Source organism: Rousettus aegyptiacus, unplaced genomic scaffold (assembly GCF_014176215.1).
Source record: "Rousettus aegyptiacus isolate mRouAeg1 unplaced genomic scaffold, mRouAeg1.p scaffold_m13_p_12, whole genome shotgun sequence".
Classification (NCBI taxonomy): domain Eukaryota; kingdom Metazoa; phylum Chordata; class Mammalia; order Chiroptera; family Pteropodidae; genus Rousettus; species Rousettus aegyptiacus.
The window spans coordinates 8,579,055-8,595,682 of record NW_023416287.1 but is presented as its reverse complement, the minus strand read 5'-3'; the positions used below and the strand labels follow the sequence as shown (position 1 = coordinate 8,595,682).

At 41.5% G+C, this 16,628-nt stretch overlaps 1 protein-coding gene across 2 annotated transcripts in view; it reads left to right on the top strand.

Annotated features, from left to right (window-relative positions):
• ARFGEF2 (ADP ribosylation factor guanine nucleotide exchange factor 2) overlaps nucleotides 1-16,628 on the top strand; it is an 81,812-nt gene that overhangs the window by 41,658 nt on the left and 23,526 nt on the right. For both annotated transcript variants that reach the window (XM_016143710.2, XM_036229306.1), the window contains exons 17-26: nucleotides 1,756-1,840; nucleotides 1,941-2,112; nucleotides 2,721-2,872; nucleotides 3,908-4,036; nucleotides 5,011-5,169; nucleotides 7,121-7,268; nucleotides 8,440-8,539; nucleotides 10,431-10,471; nucleotides 10,564-10,733; nucleotides 14,223-14,374. In XM_016143710.2, the coding sequence (XP_015999196.2) occupies nucleotides 1,756-1,840; nucleotides 1,941-2,112; nucleotides 2,721-2,872; nucleotides 3,908-4,036; nucleotides 5,011-5,169; nucleotides 7,121-7,268; nucleotides 8,440-8,539; nucleotides 10,431-10,471; nucleotides 10,564-10,733; nucleotides 14,223-14,374 (1,308 nt within the window). The remainder of the gene's footprint in view (nucleotides 1-1,755; nucleotides 1,841-1,940; nucleotides 2,113-2,720; nucleotides 2,873-3,907; nucleotides 4,037-5,010; nucleotides 5,170-7,120; nucleotides 7,269-8,439; nucleotides 8,540-10,430; nucleotides 10,472-10,563; nucleotides 10,734-14,222; nucleotides 14,375-16,628) is intronic.

Below are 16,628 nucleotides of genomic sequence, written 5' to 3'. Positions count from 1 at the left end.
TCATATTAACTGGTCCCGATCCTCCATGTGCACGGCAGGCTGTCCCCGTGAGATGGCATGGTCAGTAAAGGCAGCATCTGGTCATTTTAACCTAATAGATTCTAGACGTTGCTGTGAAGACATCATAACATACAAGTGTACCTCGTTTATTGCACTTGGCAGATAATGTGTTTTTTATAAATTAAAGATTGTGGCAACCCCGTGTTGAGCAAGTCTGTCAGCGCCATTTTTGCAATGGCACTTACTCACTTTGGGTCTCTGTCACATTTTGCTAATCTATAGTATTTCACACTTTTACATTAGTATTGTGTTTGTTATGTGATCTGTGATCAGTGATCTTAGATATTACTATTATAATTGTTTTGGAATACCATGAGCCACACTCATAGAAGACAGCAAAACTTAATAAATGTATGTGTTCTGACTGGTCCACCAGCTGACCATTCCCGCATCCCTCTTCTTCTTGGGCCTCCCGATTCCCTGAGACACAACAATATTGCAGTGAGGCCAATTCATCACCCTACAATAGCCTCCGAGTATCCAAGTGAAAAGGAGAGCCACACATCTCTCCGTAAATCAAAAGCTCGAAATGATTAAGCTAAGTGAGGAAGGCATGTCAAAAGCCAAGATAGACCAAAAGCTAGGCTTCTTGTGCCAGACAGCTAAGAAATTGCCACAGCCACACCAGCCATCAGCAGCCACCTGATCAGTAGCTACCCTGATCAGTAGCCATCATCGAGGCAAGACCTTCCACTCTCCACCAGCAGAAAGATTACGACTTGCTGAAGGCGCAGACAATGGTTAGCACTTTTTAGCAATGCAATATTTTTAATTAAGACATATACATTTTTAATGCTGTCATTACATACTTTAGGATAGACTACGGTATAGTGTAAACATAACTTTTATATGCACTCAGAAACCAGAAAACTTAGGTGACATTATTTGGGCGGTCTGGAACTTGAACGTGCAGCATCTCCGAGGTCTGCCTGGCTCCCCTGTGGAGACCTTGGTCTGGTTCCCTTAATCAGTAAACATTTGACTCAATTAAATTTCACATGAGAATGCAGAGCTTTCATGTGTTCTTCCAAATTTCTCCCTTTTCTGTTGGGGGCGCTTTGGACAGACCAGTTTTTCTAGGTTTAGCCTCACATATCATGAGGTTGTGCATCTACAGGTTTTTGTCTTTATTTACTTGCCTAGGACAAAGAAAGGCAGTCTCCACCAGCATTTTGTTTGTAACACATAAATGTTTTCTTTGTATTAGTACTGTTCAGTATTATAGTGGATAATGTAAGCCGTAAATAACCAATAACTAGACAGCAGTTTTAGTCATCCTTTTACACAGTGCCTAGCACCAAGATGCTCTCAGGAACAGGACCAGAGTGAGGCAAACGAGGCACTAAGGGTGCAGATTGTAAAGGGCCTCACTCTGGGGTCATGCCCTGCAGGGTCGACACCAGAAGTGAGGGCGCCTCGCTTGCTGCATCCTCGTCTCTGGCCCTGGAGGCTAAAAACTGACTTGAAACTGCTTTATTCAAAGAAATCTAAAGCTGACCCATATTCTTAATAAGCTTTCTCCACACTCTGGGTCATTAATTATCAGTCGATGATGAAGAAAACTTGAAAACTGTTGACTAGCTTGGCGTCCCATGGGGCAGGCAGCCTGCTTTCAGCACAGCGTGTCTCCATTAGCACTGGGCCGTCCAGCTACATCTCCATGCACATTCTGACATCTGGACTCTTTCCTTCCAGGCAAACTCTGTTCGCTAGTGCCGACACTGCGTATGTCTTAGCATATTCGATTATTATGCTAACTACGGACTTGCACAGCCCTCAGGTAAAATATTTTAATGATTTATATAATGTAGCCAAACAAGTGGCTTTATTTGGGCCATTGATGTTTTCTAAGTGGTTTTTTAAATTTTTTGAAATTTCAGGTAAAAAATAAAATGACAAAAGAACAGTATATTAAAATGAATCGGGGCATCAATGACAGTAAAGATCTACCAGAGGAATATCTCTCGAGCATCTACGAAGAGATAGAAGGCAAGAAAATTGCAATGAAAGAAACAAAAGAGCATACGATTGCAACCAAATCTACTAAGCAGAGTAAGGTCTAAAGGCAAATTATTTCTACTCATTACAATTTTCAAGTGTATCAGAATGCATGATTGAGCCCCATGATGATTAATTTGCACATTTAGATACCTGAATAAGAAATATCATTAATTATTATGATGTTGGCTCTCTCATATCACCAATCTTCTTGCTAGATTTGTGATTAGTTACAAGAGGGAATTTAAAATCATCTGATAGCTAAATTACTCCCCAAAAATGATCTTTAGAACTTTGCTTTAATATCAGTGGTGATCGTGCTGACCTTGGTTCAAATTCCATTAGTCAAGGCGCCTCTGAAGCTGTCAGTTTCTTTGTTTGAGAGGCAGCAGAGTATAGTGGTTTAGAGGGCAGGCTCTAGAGCCACACTGCTTGGGTTCAAGTCCCAGCTCTACTACTTACTAGCTGTACAAGCCTGAGCAAGTGTCTTAACCACTCTGCGTCTCATTTTCCCATCAGTAAGATGGTAATATTTACGACAGGCCCATGAGGCGGTTGGGAGAATTCATAACCTAATCCTTGTGAACCTTCTGAAGCAGTGCCTGGTGCTTAGCAAGCACTCGGTGAGCGTTAGCCACTGTCATTCTCTTCTTTCTCTGTAGGTGTAGCTAGTGAAAAGCAGCGACGGCTGCTGTACAATTTGGAGATGGAGCAAATGGCTAAGACAGCCAAGGCTCTGATGGAGGCTGTGAGCCATGCCAAAGCCCCGTTTACGAGTGCCACCCACTTGGACCACGTCCGGCCGATGTTCAAGGTGAGCGTGCTGAAACGTCGAGACTCGGCTAAGCCCAGTTCTAGAGCTGACCAGCCAGCCAGAAGCTAACCAGCAAGTTTGTAGTGGCGAAGAAGCTGAGGAGAGGAAGGGCCAGGTCTGGGGGTTGCTTTCTGGACAGTAACTACAGCAGGTCCTCCCTAGAAACCCTCTGACGATGCTGGGCATACGTCAGCACTGGTTTGGATCATAGAGCGCGTGCTGGGCTGGAGAATGTCTGGGCTGGAACCCGCCTTTAGCACTTTGTAGCTCTGGGACCTTGGTCAGGTTTCTCAGCCTCCCTCTGTTCATCATCTGTAAAGCGGGGACAAATACAGGGTTGCTGTAAGGGCTACTGGGGGAATTGAATGAATTAATAATTATTCAGGCAAAGAGACAGTTTTATTGTGACATCTCACCTCAGTGGCCTCAGGGCTAGTTTATCAGATAAGACTAGGTGGATGTGAAAGACAATATCCTGAGGCCTTTTTGTTTTTAAAACATCTAGAAAAGATACTAGTTGATCAATTCTAGATTTTTATGAGCTTCTCAGGGAATTCACAAGAAAGTTGGAGGAAAATTAAGTCTAAGAAACTGAATTAGGAATTTTTCAAGTAAACTAAGTTTATAGAATATAAGTTGCTTATCGATTTTATTTTGCACGTCAACCTCTGATTGATAATGGCTGCCTGCTCTGTTGTATAAAGAAGGATTCTCCAGCCCTGAATAGACTCAGCAGGGAGAATGGGACTCTGATTAGTGATGTCTGCCATAAGCATAGGTAGGCTTAGCGGTGGCACACTAGCCCACATATTTACCATCCTTCCTTTTGAACTCTACGTTTAGTAAATGGCATTTCTATAGTGATAGTTGACAACAGTTTAGGAGGAACTATTTTACATTGTGAATGGAATAGACTGAAACCAAAATAGCAATGAATTTTGCATCCTGATTGTGCTCATAACTAACAGTGTGACCTCTAAGTGCTCTTTGTACACTGAAATTCTAGACATAATTGAAACCTTCCTTCCTTGGTAGCTGGTGTGGACGCCACTGTTGGCAGCCTACAGCATTGGACTGCAAAACTGTGATGATACTGAAGTGGCCTCACTGTGTTTGGAAGGCATCCGATGTGCAATCCGGATCGCCTGCATCTTTGGAATGCAGGTGGGTGTGAGCAACGCTCCAGAGATGCTGATGGGCCGTGTTCTTTTAGATTTGGCAAAACCTAGAAACTATCAGGCAAACTCCTTACTCATGCAACAACCTCATTAGGGGGAAAATAGAATTTTGGATTAAAACCTTCTTTGAAAGGTTGTAAGATTGAACAACTTTATTTCTTTGAAAGCCCAAGCTACTTGATTGGACTTGACCTGCCTAACTTGCCTGCCCCGGTGCTTAAAATGTTAAATATCACTTGTTATTATAATTTCCCTTATTTCCAGGTCTTCTCTGGAGGAAGTAAATAGTCCAATACAAAACAAATATGTCGGTGAACGTTTTGAATCTTGGAAAATTCAAGCAAATATAACACAGTTCTCTAACTGTTACAAAATCAGTACATTATCAGTCCCATTCATTTCCTGCATTAGTAAGAATCTGCACCTATTTATTTTGAAAAACTCAATCTTCTGTTTCCATTTATTTTACAGTTAGACATTTTCTTTTGTTCCAAGACCGTAGGCTTAGACATCAGACCATCTGGGTTTCAGTACTCAGCCCTGCTGCTTCTCTACCCATGTGACACTGGCCCAGCTAACTTCTCTCCAAGACATTTATAAACTTGAGAAAATAGACCCACCTCTCAAGATTGTTGGAGATAATAGAATTTATGTGACAATCTTAGCATTCAACAGATTCCTCCCCCGCTTCCTCCAAAGGGAACGGAACAGGAACACAAGTGTGACGTCAGTTGGAAAGGAGACGGGTTAGTTCCCAAACATGTGGTGTGTAGGGAGCCTCAGTGGGATGTTCCCGTTGGAGGAGGACACCAGCATGGAATTATTGGCATGTAAATGTGCACAAGGCCTGTCGATATGTGTATAGAAGGTGTCGGAGAAGCCCAGTGTGCCAGTTCCACAAATGTGAAGACGGTCGTGCTAAGGGTGGGGTCTCACTGCTCTCTCTTGCTTCCATCACAGCTGGAACGAGATGCCTATGTTCAGGCCCTTGCTCGCTTCTCCCTGCTGACGGCCAGCTCCAGCATCACGGAGATGAAGCAGAAAAACATCGATACCATAAAGACTCTTATTACAGTGGCTCATACCGATGGCAACTACCTTGGAAATTCCTGGCATGAGGTGTGTGTCTCTTTGAAAGCCTGGTAATTGCCTTTTCTTAGGGTGATTCCTGGCATTCCTATTACTCAGTGTCAGCCTCTCTTTGGTCATTTCCATTTTTCTTGAAGTCAAGCCTAACACTAACTGTGTTTTCTGTCATCCACAAATGCGTCGTGTATCTGAAAGCCAGACTCTCAGGGGCTGTGGTGAGTGAAATGTGTTCAGATGTGCCACCTTGCGAAGTGCTCCCACACCCGGTGGCCGGTGTCTGCAGGGAAGTGCACTTCTGTTGCAGTGACTTTCTTCCCAGCTTAGTGCCACTTTCCCCAGGTCCCTATGCACCTCCCGGGAGCTCTTACTGTCAGTGAGTAGATTTAGGACAAAGCCAGGAGCCTGATTTCTCTCCTAACTGTATCTAAAAAGAAATGGTCAACATTTACAATGAGTCATTAGGAACATTGACAGTGGGTTCACGTTTATTTAAACAATATCCTAAGATTCTCACCTATGGACATAATCATTTAAGTGTACAAACGCGTTTGAAAGGTCATTGAAATTTTAGTTGTTTTAGGGAAAAGATTGGATTAAAAACACTCTAACAATGAGAGATTGTTTTGAAAAAAATGTGGTACACCACTCCTTAGAATGTTATGTGGCCACCTAAAGTTACTGAGAGGAGAGACCCCCACTTAGGCATCACGTGCTCCATGATGAAAGTCAGCAGTACCAGCTAAGAAATGTTTTCACCTATGACTCACACCCGAGTCAGTTTAAGCATCTACTTCATAGGAAAAAAGTAAACAATATCATGAGAATGCAGTCTGCAAATGCTAGGATCTGACAGATCCTCAGAGCAAACAAACAAATTGCAAGAAAAATAGCAGATGGATGGGGGACCTATGGAGTAAAAGAGACTTTAGAGAAAAAAGACAAAGACATTATTAAAGACTAATACTGTGGAAAGATGACAATACTATATTAAATAAAAAGTTATCGTAAAACATTGTGAGGCATCGTCCCTTGTGCCAAACGTACACAGAGAATAGGATTTGAAAAAATAAAAACAATTTCTGTTTCTTCAGATAAGCTCCAGGCGAGAGGGGTTTGTGTGCAGGCAAATGCTTTCACGCAGCAGAACCACCCCATAGGGCTAGAAGATGCAGTCTTTTCTCCCATCGCACACCCGTTCTAGGGTGCATTCTCGTTCATTCAGTTAACCAAGTAATAATCACTAACTCTTAAATGCTGGAGAGTCAGCAGTGAACAAGATGGAGTTAATGGTCTGTTGGCAGTCAAGGCAGAGAACAAACAATTATATGGTATAGTGTCGAAAAGTGTTAAGTGCTGAGAAAAAATTATATGATCAGGGGCTGGTGATGGGGACGATGTATAATCTCAGGGTGGTCAAGGAAGGTCTCTTTGAGGGACGCTTGTCAGCTGGGAATCTAAGGAGTGAGCCATGGGGAAGAGCATAAGGAACATGTTCCAAGTATGAGGAAAAGCAAGTGCAAAGGCCCTGGGGTAAGGCTAAGTATGTCAAGCCAAAGGAGCAGTATGGAGGGTGGTGTGTTGCGTAGAGCAGAAGGGAGCTGGAATGGCTAAGTCAGACGAGATAGTGTCCTTGGTGAGTGGCACGGCGAGTGGGACCCCCTGCTTTAGTCAAATACTTTATTGATCAGTTTTTAAATTTGCACAGTTAAACATCTGTATGGCATAACTTCATAATACCAGCTCTTCCTTTGCTCTTTTTCTCTACCCTCCCCCCTTTTTTTAAAAAAGTGAAATATATCTGTCATTCATACCCACACTCTAGGTTGTCTCTCCGGGACTAGAAGCCATACTAAGACCCTCAGATTTTATCCTCACCTGAAAAGCTGTGTATTTCAAAGAACTCTGACGTGACTAGTTAAAGATTACAGTGCTCTCTTCAGGCTATGAAGTAGGAACTCATTTCTTCATGCCTTTTTATTAGATCTTGAAATGCATCAGTCAGCTGGAGCTCGCTCAGCTGATAGGAACCGGTGTGAAGACCCGCTACCTGTCTGGGTCTGGGCGTGAAAGAGAGGGGAGCCTGAAGGGCCACACGTTGGCAGGAGAAGAGTTCATGGGCCTTGGCCTGGGTAAGACACCGGGCCCCACAGCTGGCCATCGTGGATTCTCACGTTAACCGGAATGCAGCACTTCCTGTCTCATCGGGACTGTCACGTACCGTCTCCTCCTTGTGTGCCGGCTGACAGTACGTTTGTTAACGGAAGTGGAAGTGCTGCTCCAGCAATCTTAATTGTGATTAAACTATCGATAAACGCCAATTTTATCAAAGTCAGCAGGTCGCGTTACTTTTCTTTCTATATATGTAACTATAATGAGGGGGCAAGCCATCTGCTTAGAAAGGCTACAGCTTTAGTACCTGCTATTAGAGGAGTGGGTATGTGTATCTCTAGATTTCAAAAGGTAGAGTCAATGTCTCTTCCGTGTTCATTTGGGGGGCTTTTCTTAAATGATATTCTTATGAAAGTAGAATTATTAATGGCTATATATTGGATTGCAAGACTCTCTTGTTGGTGATACATCACAATAATAATATTAAGTAGGGCAAACAAATGTGCCAGACCACATTCTAAGCTCTTAGTTTATATAATTATATATTTTTAATCCATTTAATCGTTGTAACAGCTCAGCGAGCTTGGGACTAGTATTATCTCCATTTTGTAAATGAGTAGAGTGAGGCAAAGAGGGTGAAGTGACTTGAGCAAGGAAGTGGCAGAGGTAGGTTTCAGACCCAGGCCATCTGATTGCAGAGAGCAGGCTCCTAGGTCCCACGTACAGTGGTTGGAATAATAGACTATAACAGAAGCATGGAGTCCATGAAAGTGGGGAGGGCTGTAGTAGCATCTACTTCTTAGGGTGCATGCGAAGATGACTGGAGTGAAATCCTGGAAAGCACACCGCACAGTCAGCAGGTGTAAGCCAGTACATGTTCTAGAAGTTCTGGGTTAGTATCGATTAAATCTGTTTTACTTAATATAGGCATCTAATACTATAAAAATATTAAAGACTATCAAGAAAGGGAGATGGTTGATACAAGCAAGGAAGCTTGTAATAAGAATGCATTTTAAAAGACAGACACCAAAACCTAAATTTGATTTTATTCCGTCATCAGTTGAGGGGGTTTTCATCTGTAGACCATTCTCATTTCTGTCTCTTGTCTCTGCATATCGATGGCACAGGATGCTTTGTTCTAAATACATGACTGTTTTTGAAGCATTGTTGATTTTGCACATTGTGTTTCAGGTAATTTGGTGAGTGGCGGAGTGGATAAAAGGCAGATGGCCAGCTTCCAGGAATCGGTTGGTGAGACCAGCTCGCAGAGTGTGGTCGTAGCTGTCGACAGGTAATGGATTTGTCCTTCAGCGAAGCTGGACTGCCAGCGGCTTGGCATCCTCTATAATTACTGGGTGTGAGTGATTTCCGATGCGTTTGACTGTTTAAAATGTTGTCAGTTCTAGATCACTCAAACTAAGAAAGATTAAAAGCACACATGATCCACAACTACTAGTAACCTTCGCATTCATCTGAATTTTGACTTCGAATTGCATCATGACCTTTTTAAAAAAATTAAAACTTTAACACTGTGACCAAATTATGTCAGAAACAAGAATTTTTGCTCGTGCTGATGTTTTAAATTACCTTGTTTCCTTAGTAGAAATGACTTTTTTAAAAAATTCAAAGAATGTTTTAGGATATAAAGCCTACCCATGAGCAACAGTTGGCCAGGTTAACAGCTGCTATTTCGTTTTCCTCAGTATCTTTCCATTATTTCTGTCCACTTGAAACAGGAGAAACATGGATGTTCTTATTTGAAGACATTCATTAGGTACTAATGCTTAAAATATGAATTTTCTTAAAACCAATAAACTCTTGAAAGCATTGTTGATTTTGCATAGGGAGTAATCACATCCACTGCTGTTCCTTTAGTTAAGGACCTGTCCCAGTGTGTTAAATATAGACAGTTTTGAGATAGCAGTATAAAATTTTTGACACAGTCGCATTGCTCTCAGAGCAATCCTCTCGATTTTTAAATTTTTATCAGCATATTTTGATTATCTTGCTTCTGTTGCTTCTGCCTTCTCTCCAACAGAGATACCGTCTGCAACGTACTTTCGATGGGTTTTCTACACTTTTTTCAATTAGGTTTGGGCTAATAGAACATGGTGTTTATTTTTCCAAACTTATTTCTTTCCTGTTTTTCTGCCTTAGAAGATAGTGGACAGTAGCAGTCCCTGTGACCACTAATCTACTTTCTGTCTACAAAGATTTGCCAGTTCCAGATACTGTAGAACTATCTGTTTCTTCCTTTTAATTCTGTCTTTTATTGCCTCACAGTTTGGGGCTCTGTCGTTAGATGCATATGTGTTTATAATTGTTGTGCTTTCTTGATAGATTAAGCTTTTTATCATTATAAAATGCTCTTTGTCTCAAGTAGTGATTTTTTTTTTAAGTGTCTTTCGTCTGATCTTAGTGCAGCCCCTCTAGTTCTCTTGATTACCGTTTGCACGTATATCTTTTCCTATGCTTTTACTTTCAGCTTATTTGTGTCTTTGACTCTAAAGTGAGCCTCTTTAGAAAGCATCTGTTTGGACCACGCTTATTTAGTTCATTCTGCCAATCTCTTTCTTTGGATTGAAGTGTTTAATCTCTTTACGTTTAATGTAATTTCTGAGAAGGGAGGATTTATATATAATATTTCGCTGTTTTTAAATATATATCTTTTTTGTTCCCATATTCCTCCATCTTTACTACCTTCTTTTGTGTTAAATGAATATTTTCTAGTGTGGAGCCAGGCAGAGGGTAATGGAAATAAGCCACGATGTTCACTATTCATACTGAGGTGCAGCCATTTTTCTTGAATAAACATTCTTATAAGGCTTCGCTAATTTCTAAAGTTCCGTTCTGAAAAAGGCGACTTGGGTAATTGTTTGCGAGTATTGGCGTTGCTCTTACGAGCCGCGGATTTCCGGAGGTTCTCATTCTGGCACCGGCCCTGTCGTGGCGTCACCTGCTGTTAGTTCCGAGGCATCGCCTCTCCTTCTGTCAGTATAGACACTGCTGTTCTCAGCTCAGTTCTTTGACCAGTCTGTGCCTCTGATACCTCATCGTTTATTTTAGCGGAGACGCCAAGCCTAAAATGTTGTCTTTTTGCCTTAGAATCTAAGTGTTTGAAATGGAAACTTGGGCTTTTAAATCTAATTTTTATATTATTATGTCTGGAATTATCTTCCTAGAATTTTTACTGGATCTACCAGACTGGATGGAAATGCAATCGGTATGTATTTGACTCCCCTGTGACGACTGCAGAAGCTCATGTCGTGCCTGGCCATTACTAACGAGGCCTCGCACGTGTCGTTGGGTCTGTAGTTGACTTTGTCCGTTGGCTGTGTGCCGTGTCCATGGATGAGCTGGCTTCCCCGCATCATCCCCGCATGTTCAGCTTGCAGAAGATTGTGGAGATCTCATACTACAACATGAATCGGATCCGGCTGCAGTGGTCCCGAATATGGCATGTGATTGGGGATCACTTCAATAAGGTAATTCTTCAAATTCAAAAACCACTCCTTCGCTGTCCAAAAAAAGGCAAGCAACTAAATTCAAAAAAGAAGTGATCGAGGGTTGAGGTACCTACAGTTCATTTTCCCTGTGGAGTCAAGGACCTCTTGGTAGAAGTAATTACATACTTACACGTCGATTGATTGAACTCATGGAGAATGAATTAAAAATCCAGTGGTGTTGAAAACACTTTAATGTCCCATATCCAGAATGTAGGCTAACACCACAAAGATCATTGTAGTCACAGGATAAACATATTGGTGTCTGAAAGCATAATGAAATCCTGTGCTTTCTGAATGACCAAAGGTTCAGTTATAGTCCATATGGTTTCACTAGTAGATTCTGACTTTCGTCGCCACCACACTTCTGAAACCATCGTTGAGGAAAGTAGCATTTACTTTTAAATGGGAAACAAGCTGGAGGCCTTTGTGTTCTGAAACTGACCAGTACTGAGCGAAAACTAGACTGAACTTCTTTCTCTCCACTAGAGGTTTCATTAAATCCATATGGACACGTCCACACATATAGTGACCAAATAGAAAAAAATTAGAAGAATATATTATTTATTACATGTATGTATCTGTCATGTCATTTGCTTCAAAAGGGAAAAGTAACAGCTTAATAACACTGTTTCCTACCAAAACACATTTCATTATCTAAAAAAAATTTTTCTCAGGTCTGGAGATAAAGAGTTGTAATACAGAGGCTTAAAAGTAGTGTTAGTAGAAAGCGCTTTATCCAAAGGAAAACTGCTTTCTCTACATCGAATAGAAGAAAATCATAAAAAGACGAAGTCCACCATTGGGATAGAATGCTGAGGAACAATTAGTCGCGTCTGCATTTCTGTGGTGGAAGAACCCACCATAACCGATTTAAGCTAGCGGTGTGATGCCACTGAACACAGGTTAGGAAGAGTTGTGCCCTGCCGGTTCCCATGGCAGCTGCTAGCCTGTGCCAGGACCCCACCAAAGTGAGGCACTGTCACATGTAACTGACTTGGTACATCAGCTAATCAGAGCTCTTTGTTTACTTTGTTTTCTTATCAGCTCAATGTAAGGTACGTCATACCATCTGTTTAACAAACTGTCTGAGTGCCTTGTACCAGGCAGTGGTTAGGTGAGGTCCCTGCCCTTGTGGAGCTCACCCACGTTTTCAGATGGTAAAAGGTCAGGCAGTGCAGTATGTCAGGCCTGTCTTGAGGTGACTTTTCACGAGAGCCTGCAGATGAGCCAGAGCAGCTGTGTGTTAAGTGAGTGGTAATGCTGGTCCAAAGTAATCAACGCACTCAGCAACCATCTTTCCCACTGTTCTGGGTGAATCAGTTCTTAGTGGACCAGTTGACACGATTGACATGAACTTGCTTGAGAAAGGTAATGTGAACCGTTACCATGACTACCTCTCATTCTCATCCAAGCCAGTGACAGCTTAACTCAAACAAACATTGCTCATTTCTTCCACAGATCTTTAGTGTTAACAGCTGTGGAATTCTTTTTTCTCTCAGAAATGATTATCCAAAAGTGTTTTGGTAAACATTTCTCAACTTTACAAAGTCTAGATTTCATGTTCAGTGGGACTTTCCCTACAAGTAAGTAAACCATGGACAAAATTATCAGTTTGTATAATTTACTTTTCCCACCTGTAATTCTGTTATCAAGACTCTTTACATACCAATTCTCAGTTATTTATGGGTCACTCATGGCAAGTCGGGGACATAGGCTGGCAGATAATAATTAGACATTTCATGGTTGTCAACTTCATTACAAACGTCCGTTCCGTCTAATCAGGGCCATGAAGCACAAAGTCGTGGGAAACTCAGTTGTTCACTCTGAGCCCTTCGTTCTTTCCACCACCTCACATGTTCTGCTCCCCGGTGGGAACCGGAGCGCATGACAGTCTCGTGGGTTTCAGGAACTGGATGGGTGGCTGAGTACAGCTGCTCTTAGCTCTCAGGATTCCAGCAGAGTCATTGCAACGGTCACGTGTTTCTCTTCAAAACTAGGACACATATCCTGGGTTGTACGAAGCTGCACAATGAGCATGGCGTGTATTCCCAAAGCAGGAATTCCTGAATCCTTCTGGATTTTTAGGAGGGGGATTTATTTTTATTAGTCTCTAAGTACATGGGCATTACGTGAACATCCTAAAAATAGTTACAGCTGAAACATCATTGACCATCACCACCCCCAATAAGACCCTCCCCAAAGCTAATTGTTCTTACCAGTTTGGCATATGTCTTTCCAGACATTTTTCTATACACTTACATGTGTAGATGCTCACGGAAATGGAGGTAAAATTGCCCTATTTTGTTTTACATTTCAAAAAACCAATAATATTACATATATCATTTTGTAACTTGCTTCTTCCACTTAGCAAGGAATCTTAAAGACTTGACTATGTTATCATATGTGAACTTATTACTTTTTAATTAGAAAACATACATAACAAAAGCTCGGTAGTGTTAAGTGTGTTAACACTGTTGTGCACAGTCTCCAGAGCTCTTCCCATCTTGCAGAACCGAAATTCTGGCCCCGTTACACAGCCCTCCCTGTCCCCGGTGCCTGGCAGCCACCATTCTGCTCTCTGTCCGTATGAATTTGACGACTCTAGGTACCTCATCTAAGTGGGATGCAATATTGTCTTCTCGTGACTGGCTTATTTTCCTTAAAATAAGGAAAATAAGATCCTCCCGGTTCATCCATGTCATGTCACGTGACAGAATTTCCTTCTTTGTTTTGAGGCTGAATTTATTTTTTCTTTTGAACTGCCAGATGTTATTCCATGTATATAAGCATACCATTATGTAGCCATTTTCCAATTGATGTTTCCCTTTTTTTTATTATAAGTTATACTGCAGCATGGCTTTTGTTAAAAATAAAGCATTTTTGGGTCAGACCCCACGTCAGTGGAGTTTCTCCCTTGGAGTAGGCCTCCTGTACGATGGCCCAGCTCCCTTGGCAGGGGTTCTGGTGGGGAACGTTCCCTTGCTCTGCTTTGGAGGGTTCTTCCTGAGGGAGAAGTCCGAGAAACACCAAATATACAGCCGTAATTCCAGTCCCTACAAGTAGGTAAACCATGGAAATTGAAAGGTATAGAGTTATAGAAATTAAGGATATAGAGTTTCTGTTTTGCAAGAAGAAAGTTCTGCAGGTTGGTTGCATAGCGGTGTGACTGCCTAACACTACTGAACTGTGCACTTAAAAATGCTTATGATGGTTACATTTTATGTGTGTTTTGCCACAATTTTAAATAAATAACACATTTTGAAAGCATTTTTCATTAAAAATCTTTCATCATTAAACTTAGAACAAAGTCACGCAGGTCATAGCCACAAAATTCCATGTATTTCCGTCCTTAGGTACGTTTTCCCAGAGTGTGTTTTGAAGGCAGTCTGTCTATTTTTGAGGTTCAGAACCCCACATCCGCAATCGTTGCACGGAGCCTGTTTTACCTCACTTCCTGTTTCTGCTCAGGTTGGCTGTAACCGTAACGAAGATGTGGCCATCTTTGCCGTTGACTCCTTAAGGCAGCTCTCCATGAAGTTTCTTGAGAAGGGAGAATTAGCCAACTTCCGTTTCCAGAAAGATTTTCTGAGGCCCTTTGAGCATATCATGAAGAAAAACAGGTACGTGCATTATTCTGAAAGACCTTTGGTTTGACTCCCCATTGGAAGCCTAGTAAGACCTGCTACCACTAGTTACACAATTAATTTTCTCCCTTGTTGGTGGAAGCAAATAAAACGAACGGGCCGTGGTGCACATCTGTTGTCTCTAAGTAAGTCATCCTAAGATCTGTGTGTAACCTTTTTCATAGGACAGATTACACCACTGCAGCTAGTAGAAATGCGTTCACATGGCCTTGCTGAGGCTGATGCAGAGAAAGCGCCACTGCAGCCTCCAACAAGGTCACGGGTTGCACGACCCGGCATTTCTGCCCCAGGGAGGTAGTAAGAGAGGTCAGGACCACTATCCCTCTGAAGCGGTCACCCTCTTCATTCATTCGCTTGGCCCGTATTTATTGAGGCCTGCCATCTGCCAGGTGCTAGGTGCCAAGCGTACAGCAATAAAGAAAACTGTCAAAACTCCCAGTTTTCATCTGGCCCTGGTTCGAGCGTGGCTGCAGCAGCGTGGTGGGTATATGGGTGTTCATTGCCCTGTCTGCTCTGCTGTTATACATGCTCGAAATTTTCCGTCATAAAATTAAAAAGTAAAGCCCTGTTTATATTCCAGTGGGATAGATAAACAGACAAATGCTTAGTCAGTCAAGATAAGGGGATAGAGGTAAATGTTGGTATAGCCACAGCATAGAATATTGTGCAGTGGTTAAAAATGTTCACAAAGTTTATAACATGGGGAATGGTTAATAATTTAGCGAAAAGGGCAGGTTATGGAATTGTACAGAGTGTAGTAATAAAGATATGTTTCCATATGAAATATTATGCCATTGTATAAAAAAATTTTTTCATTATGTTTTTTCTACATTTTCCAAAACGTTTACTGTCATATTACTTTTAAAAATCAGACAAAAACCATTTTAATGAATATGTTTAGTTCTTGTCAATAAGCTGCTTTTTCCCCATGGGGAGAAAACAATGAATTCATTTTTATTAGGTATTAAAGTCACCTGGGAATGTAACCAGTACTCCATTATCTGTAGGTGGCATATTTACTTTGTGGTCTTTTAGTTAATTTTTAACTCGTTTTTAACTTTCTCCTTGCCTTCTCTAAATGACCTTTCCTATTATCAGTTAGTATGGGTCCAGCAGACAAACATGAATGTTATCCTTAACCAGATGAAATTTGCAAGTCAAGTCTGTAATCCCAAAGCCACGCTAATGACTTTCGAAGCTAATACTATAGAAGCAGTAGGTTTGTGTAACCTTGCTTCTTGGAATTTGTAAGATAATAGAGTTCACCCCCATTACTGTGTATGTCTTAATAGGTTGCAAGACATAGTGCTAGTCTGTTACAGATGTTCAGGTAACACCATGTTGAAACTTGCAGCTGCTTAAGAAAATGGGCCATTTTTCCTGTCTCCAGTTTTGTTTTGTAATAATTCAATTTAAAGTATTGCATCTTAAATTATATCCATGTTTATGTGTTTACATGTATATTCTTGCCCAAAAATCTAAGAGGAGATGCATGCACTAAGATTTTAAGAATGGTAATCTTTGGGTAGAATTATGAGTGTATTTAGTCTCAATGTTTTGGGCCAGAAAAATCAACAGTGACTTAAGCCACAAGGCTGAGTATTGTTTAGTTAACAAGTCAGAGGCAGGCAGTCCCAACTTTGGTTCTGTAGCCCAAATTGTCATGAGGAACCCAGGTTCTTTTCGTCCCTTTGGCCATCCACAGGGCTGCTTTTCATCCTTGAGCCTGTTGTTTTGTGATTGTTGGACAGAGACTCCAGCTCCAGCCTGTATGCCGTGTTCAGAATGAGAATAAGAGGAAAGGGGGCAGAGTCTGCCGTGTGTAGTCCTTTTAGGACAAAAGCAAAACCTTCCCAGAAACCTCCCTTCCCATCCATGGATGTTTTCGTACATCTAATTAGTCAGAGCAGGTCATGTAGCTCCTCTAGGGCAAAGGAGGCTGGGAAATTGCGGACCTGGCACATGAGACAAGATCGCCATGTTGTCTTACACAGTTCATGATGGGTTTCCTTTAGTCGGGCATGTTGCTACCTGTGTGAGATCAGAGTTGTTATCAAGGAGGTGGCAGGATGGCTGCTGAGTAGGCAACTAACTGTCTGCCACAGCGATTGTCTTTTTTTCTTTGTGTTGTGTCTGATTTTTAAAAAGTGAATATGGATTACTACGTGCTTTAAAAAAAAAAAAAATATATATATATATATATATGTATATATAAAGTGCTGCTTCTACA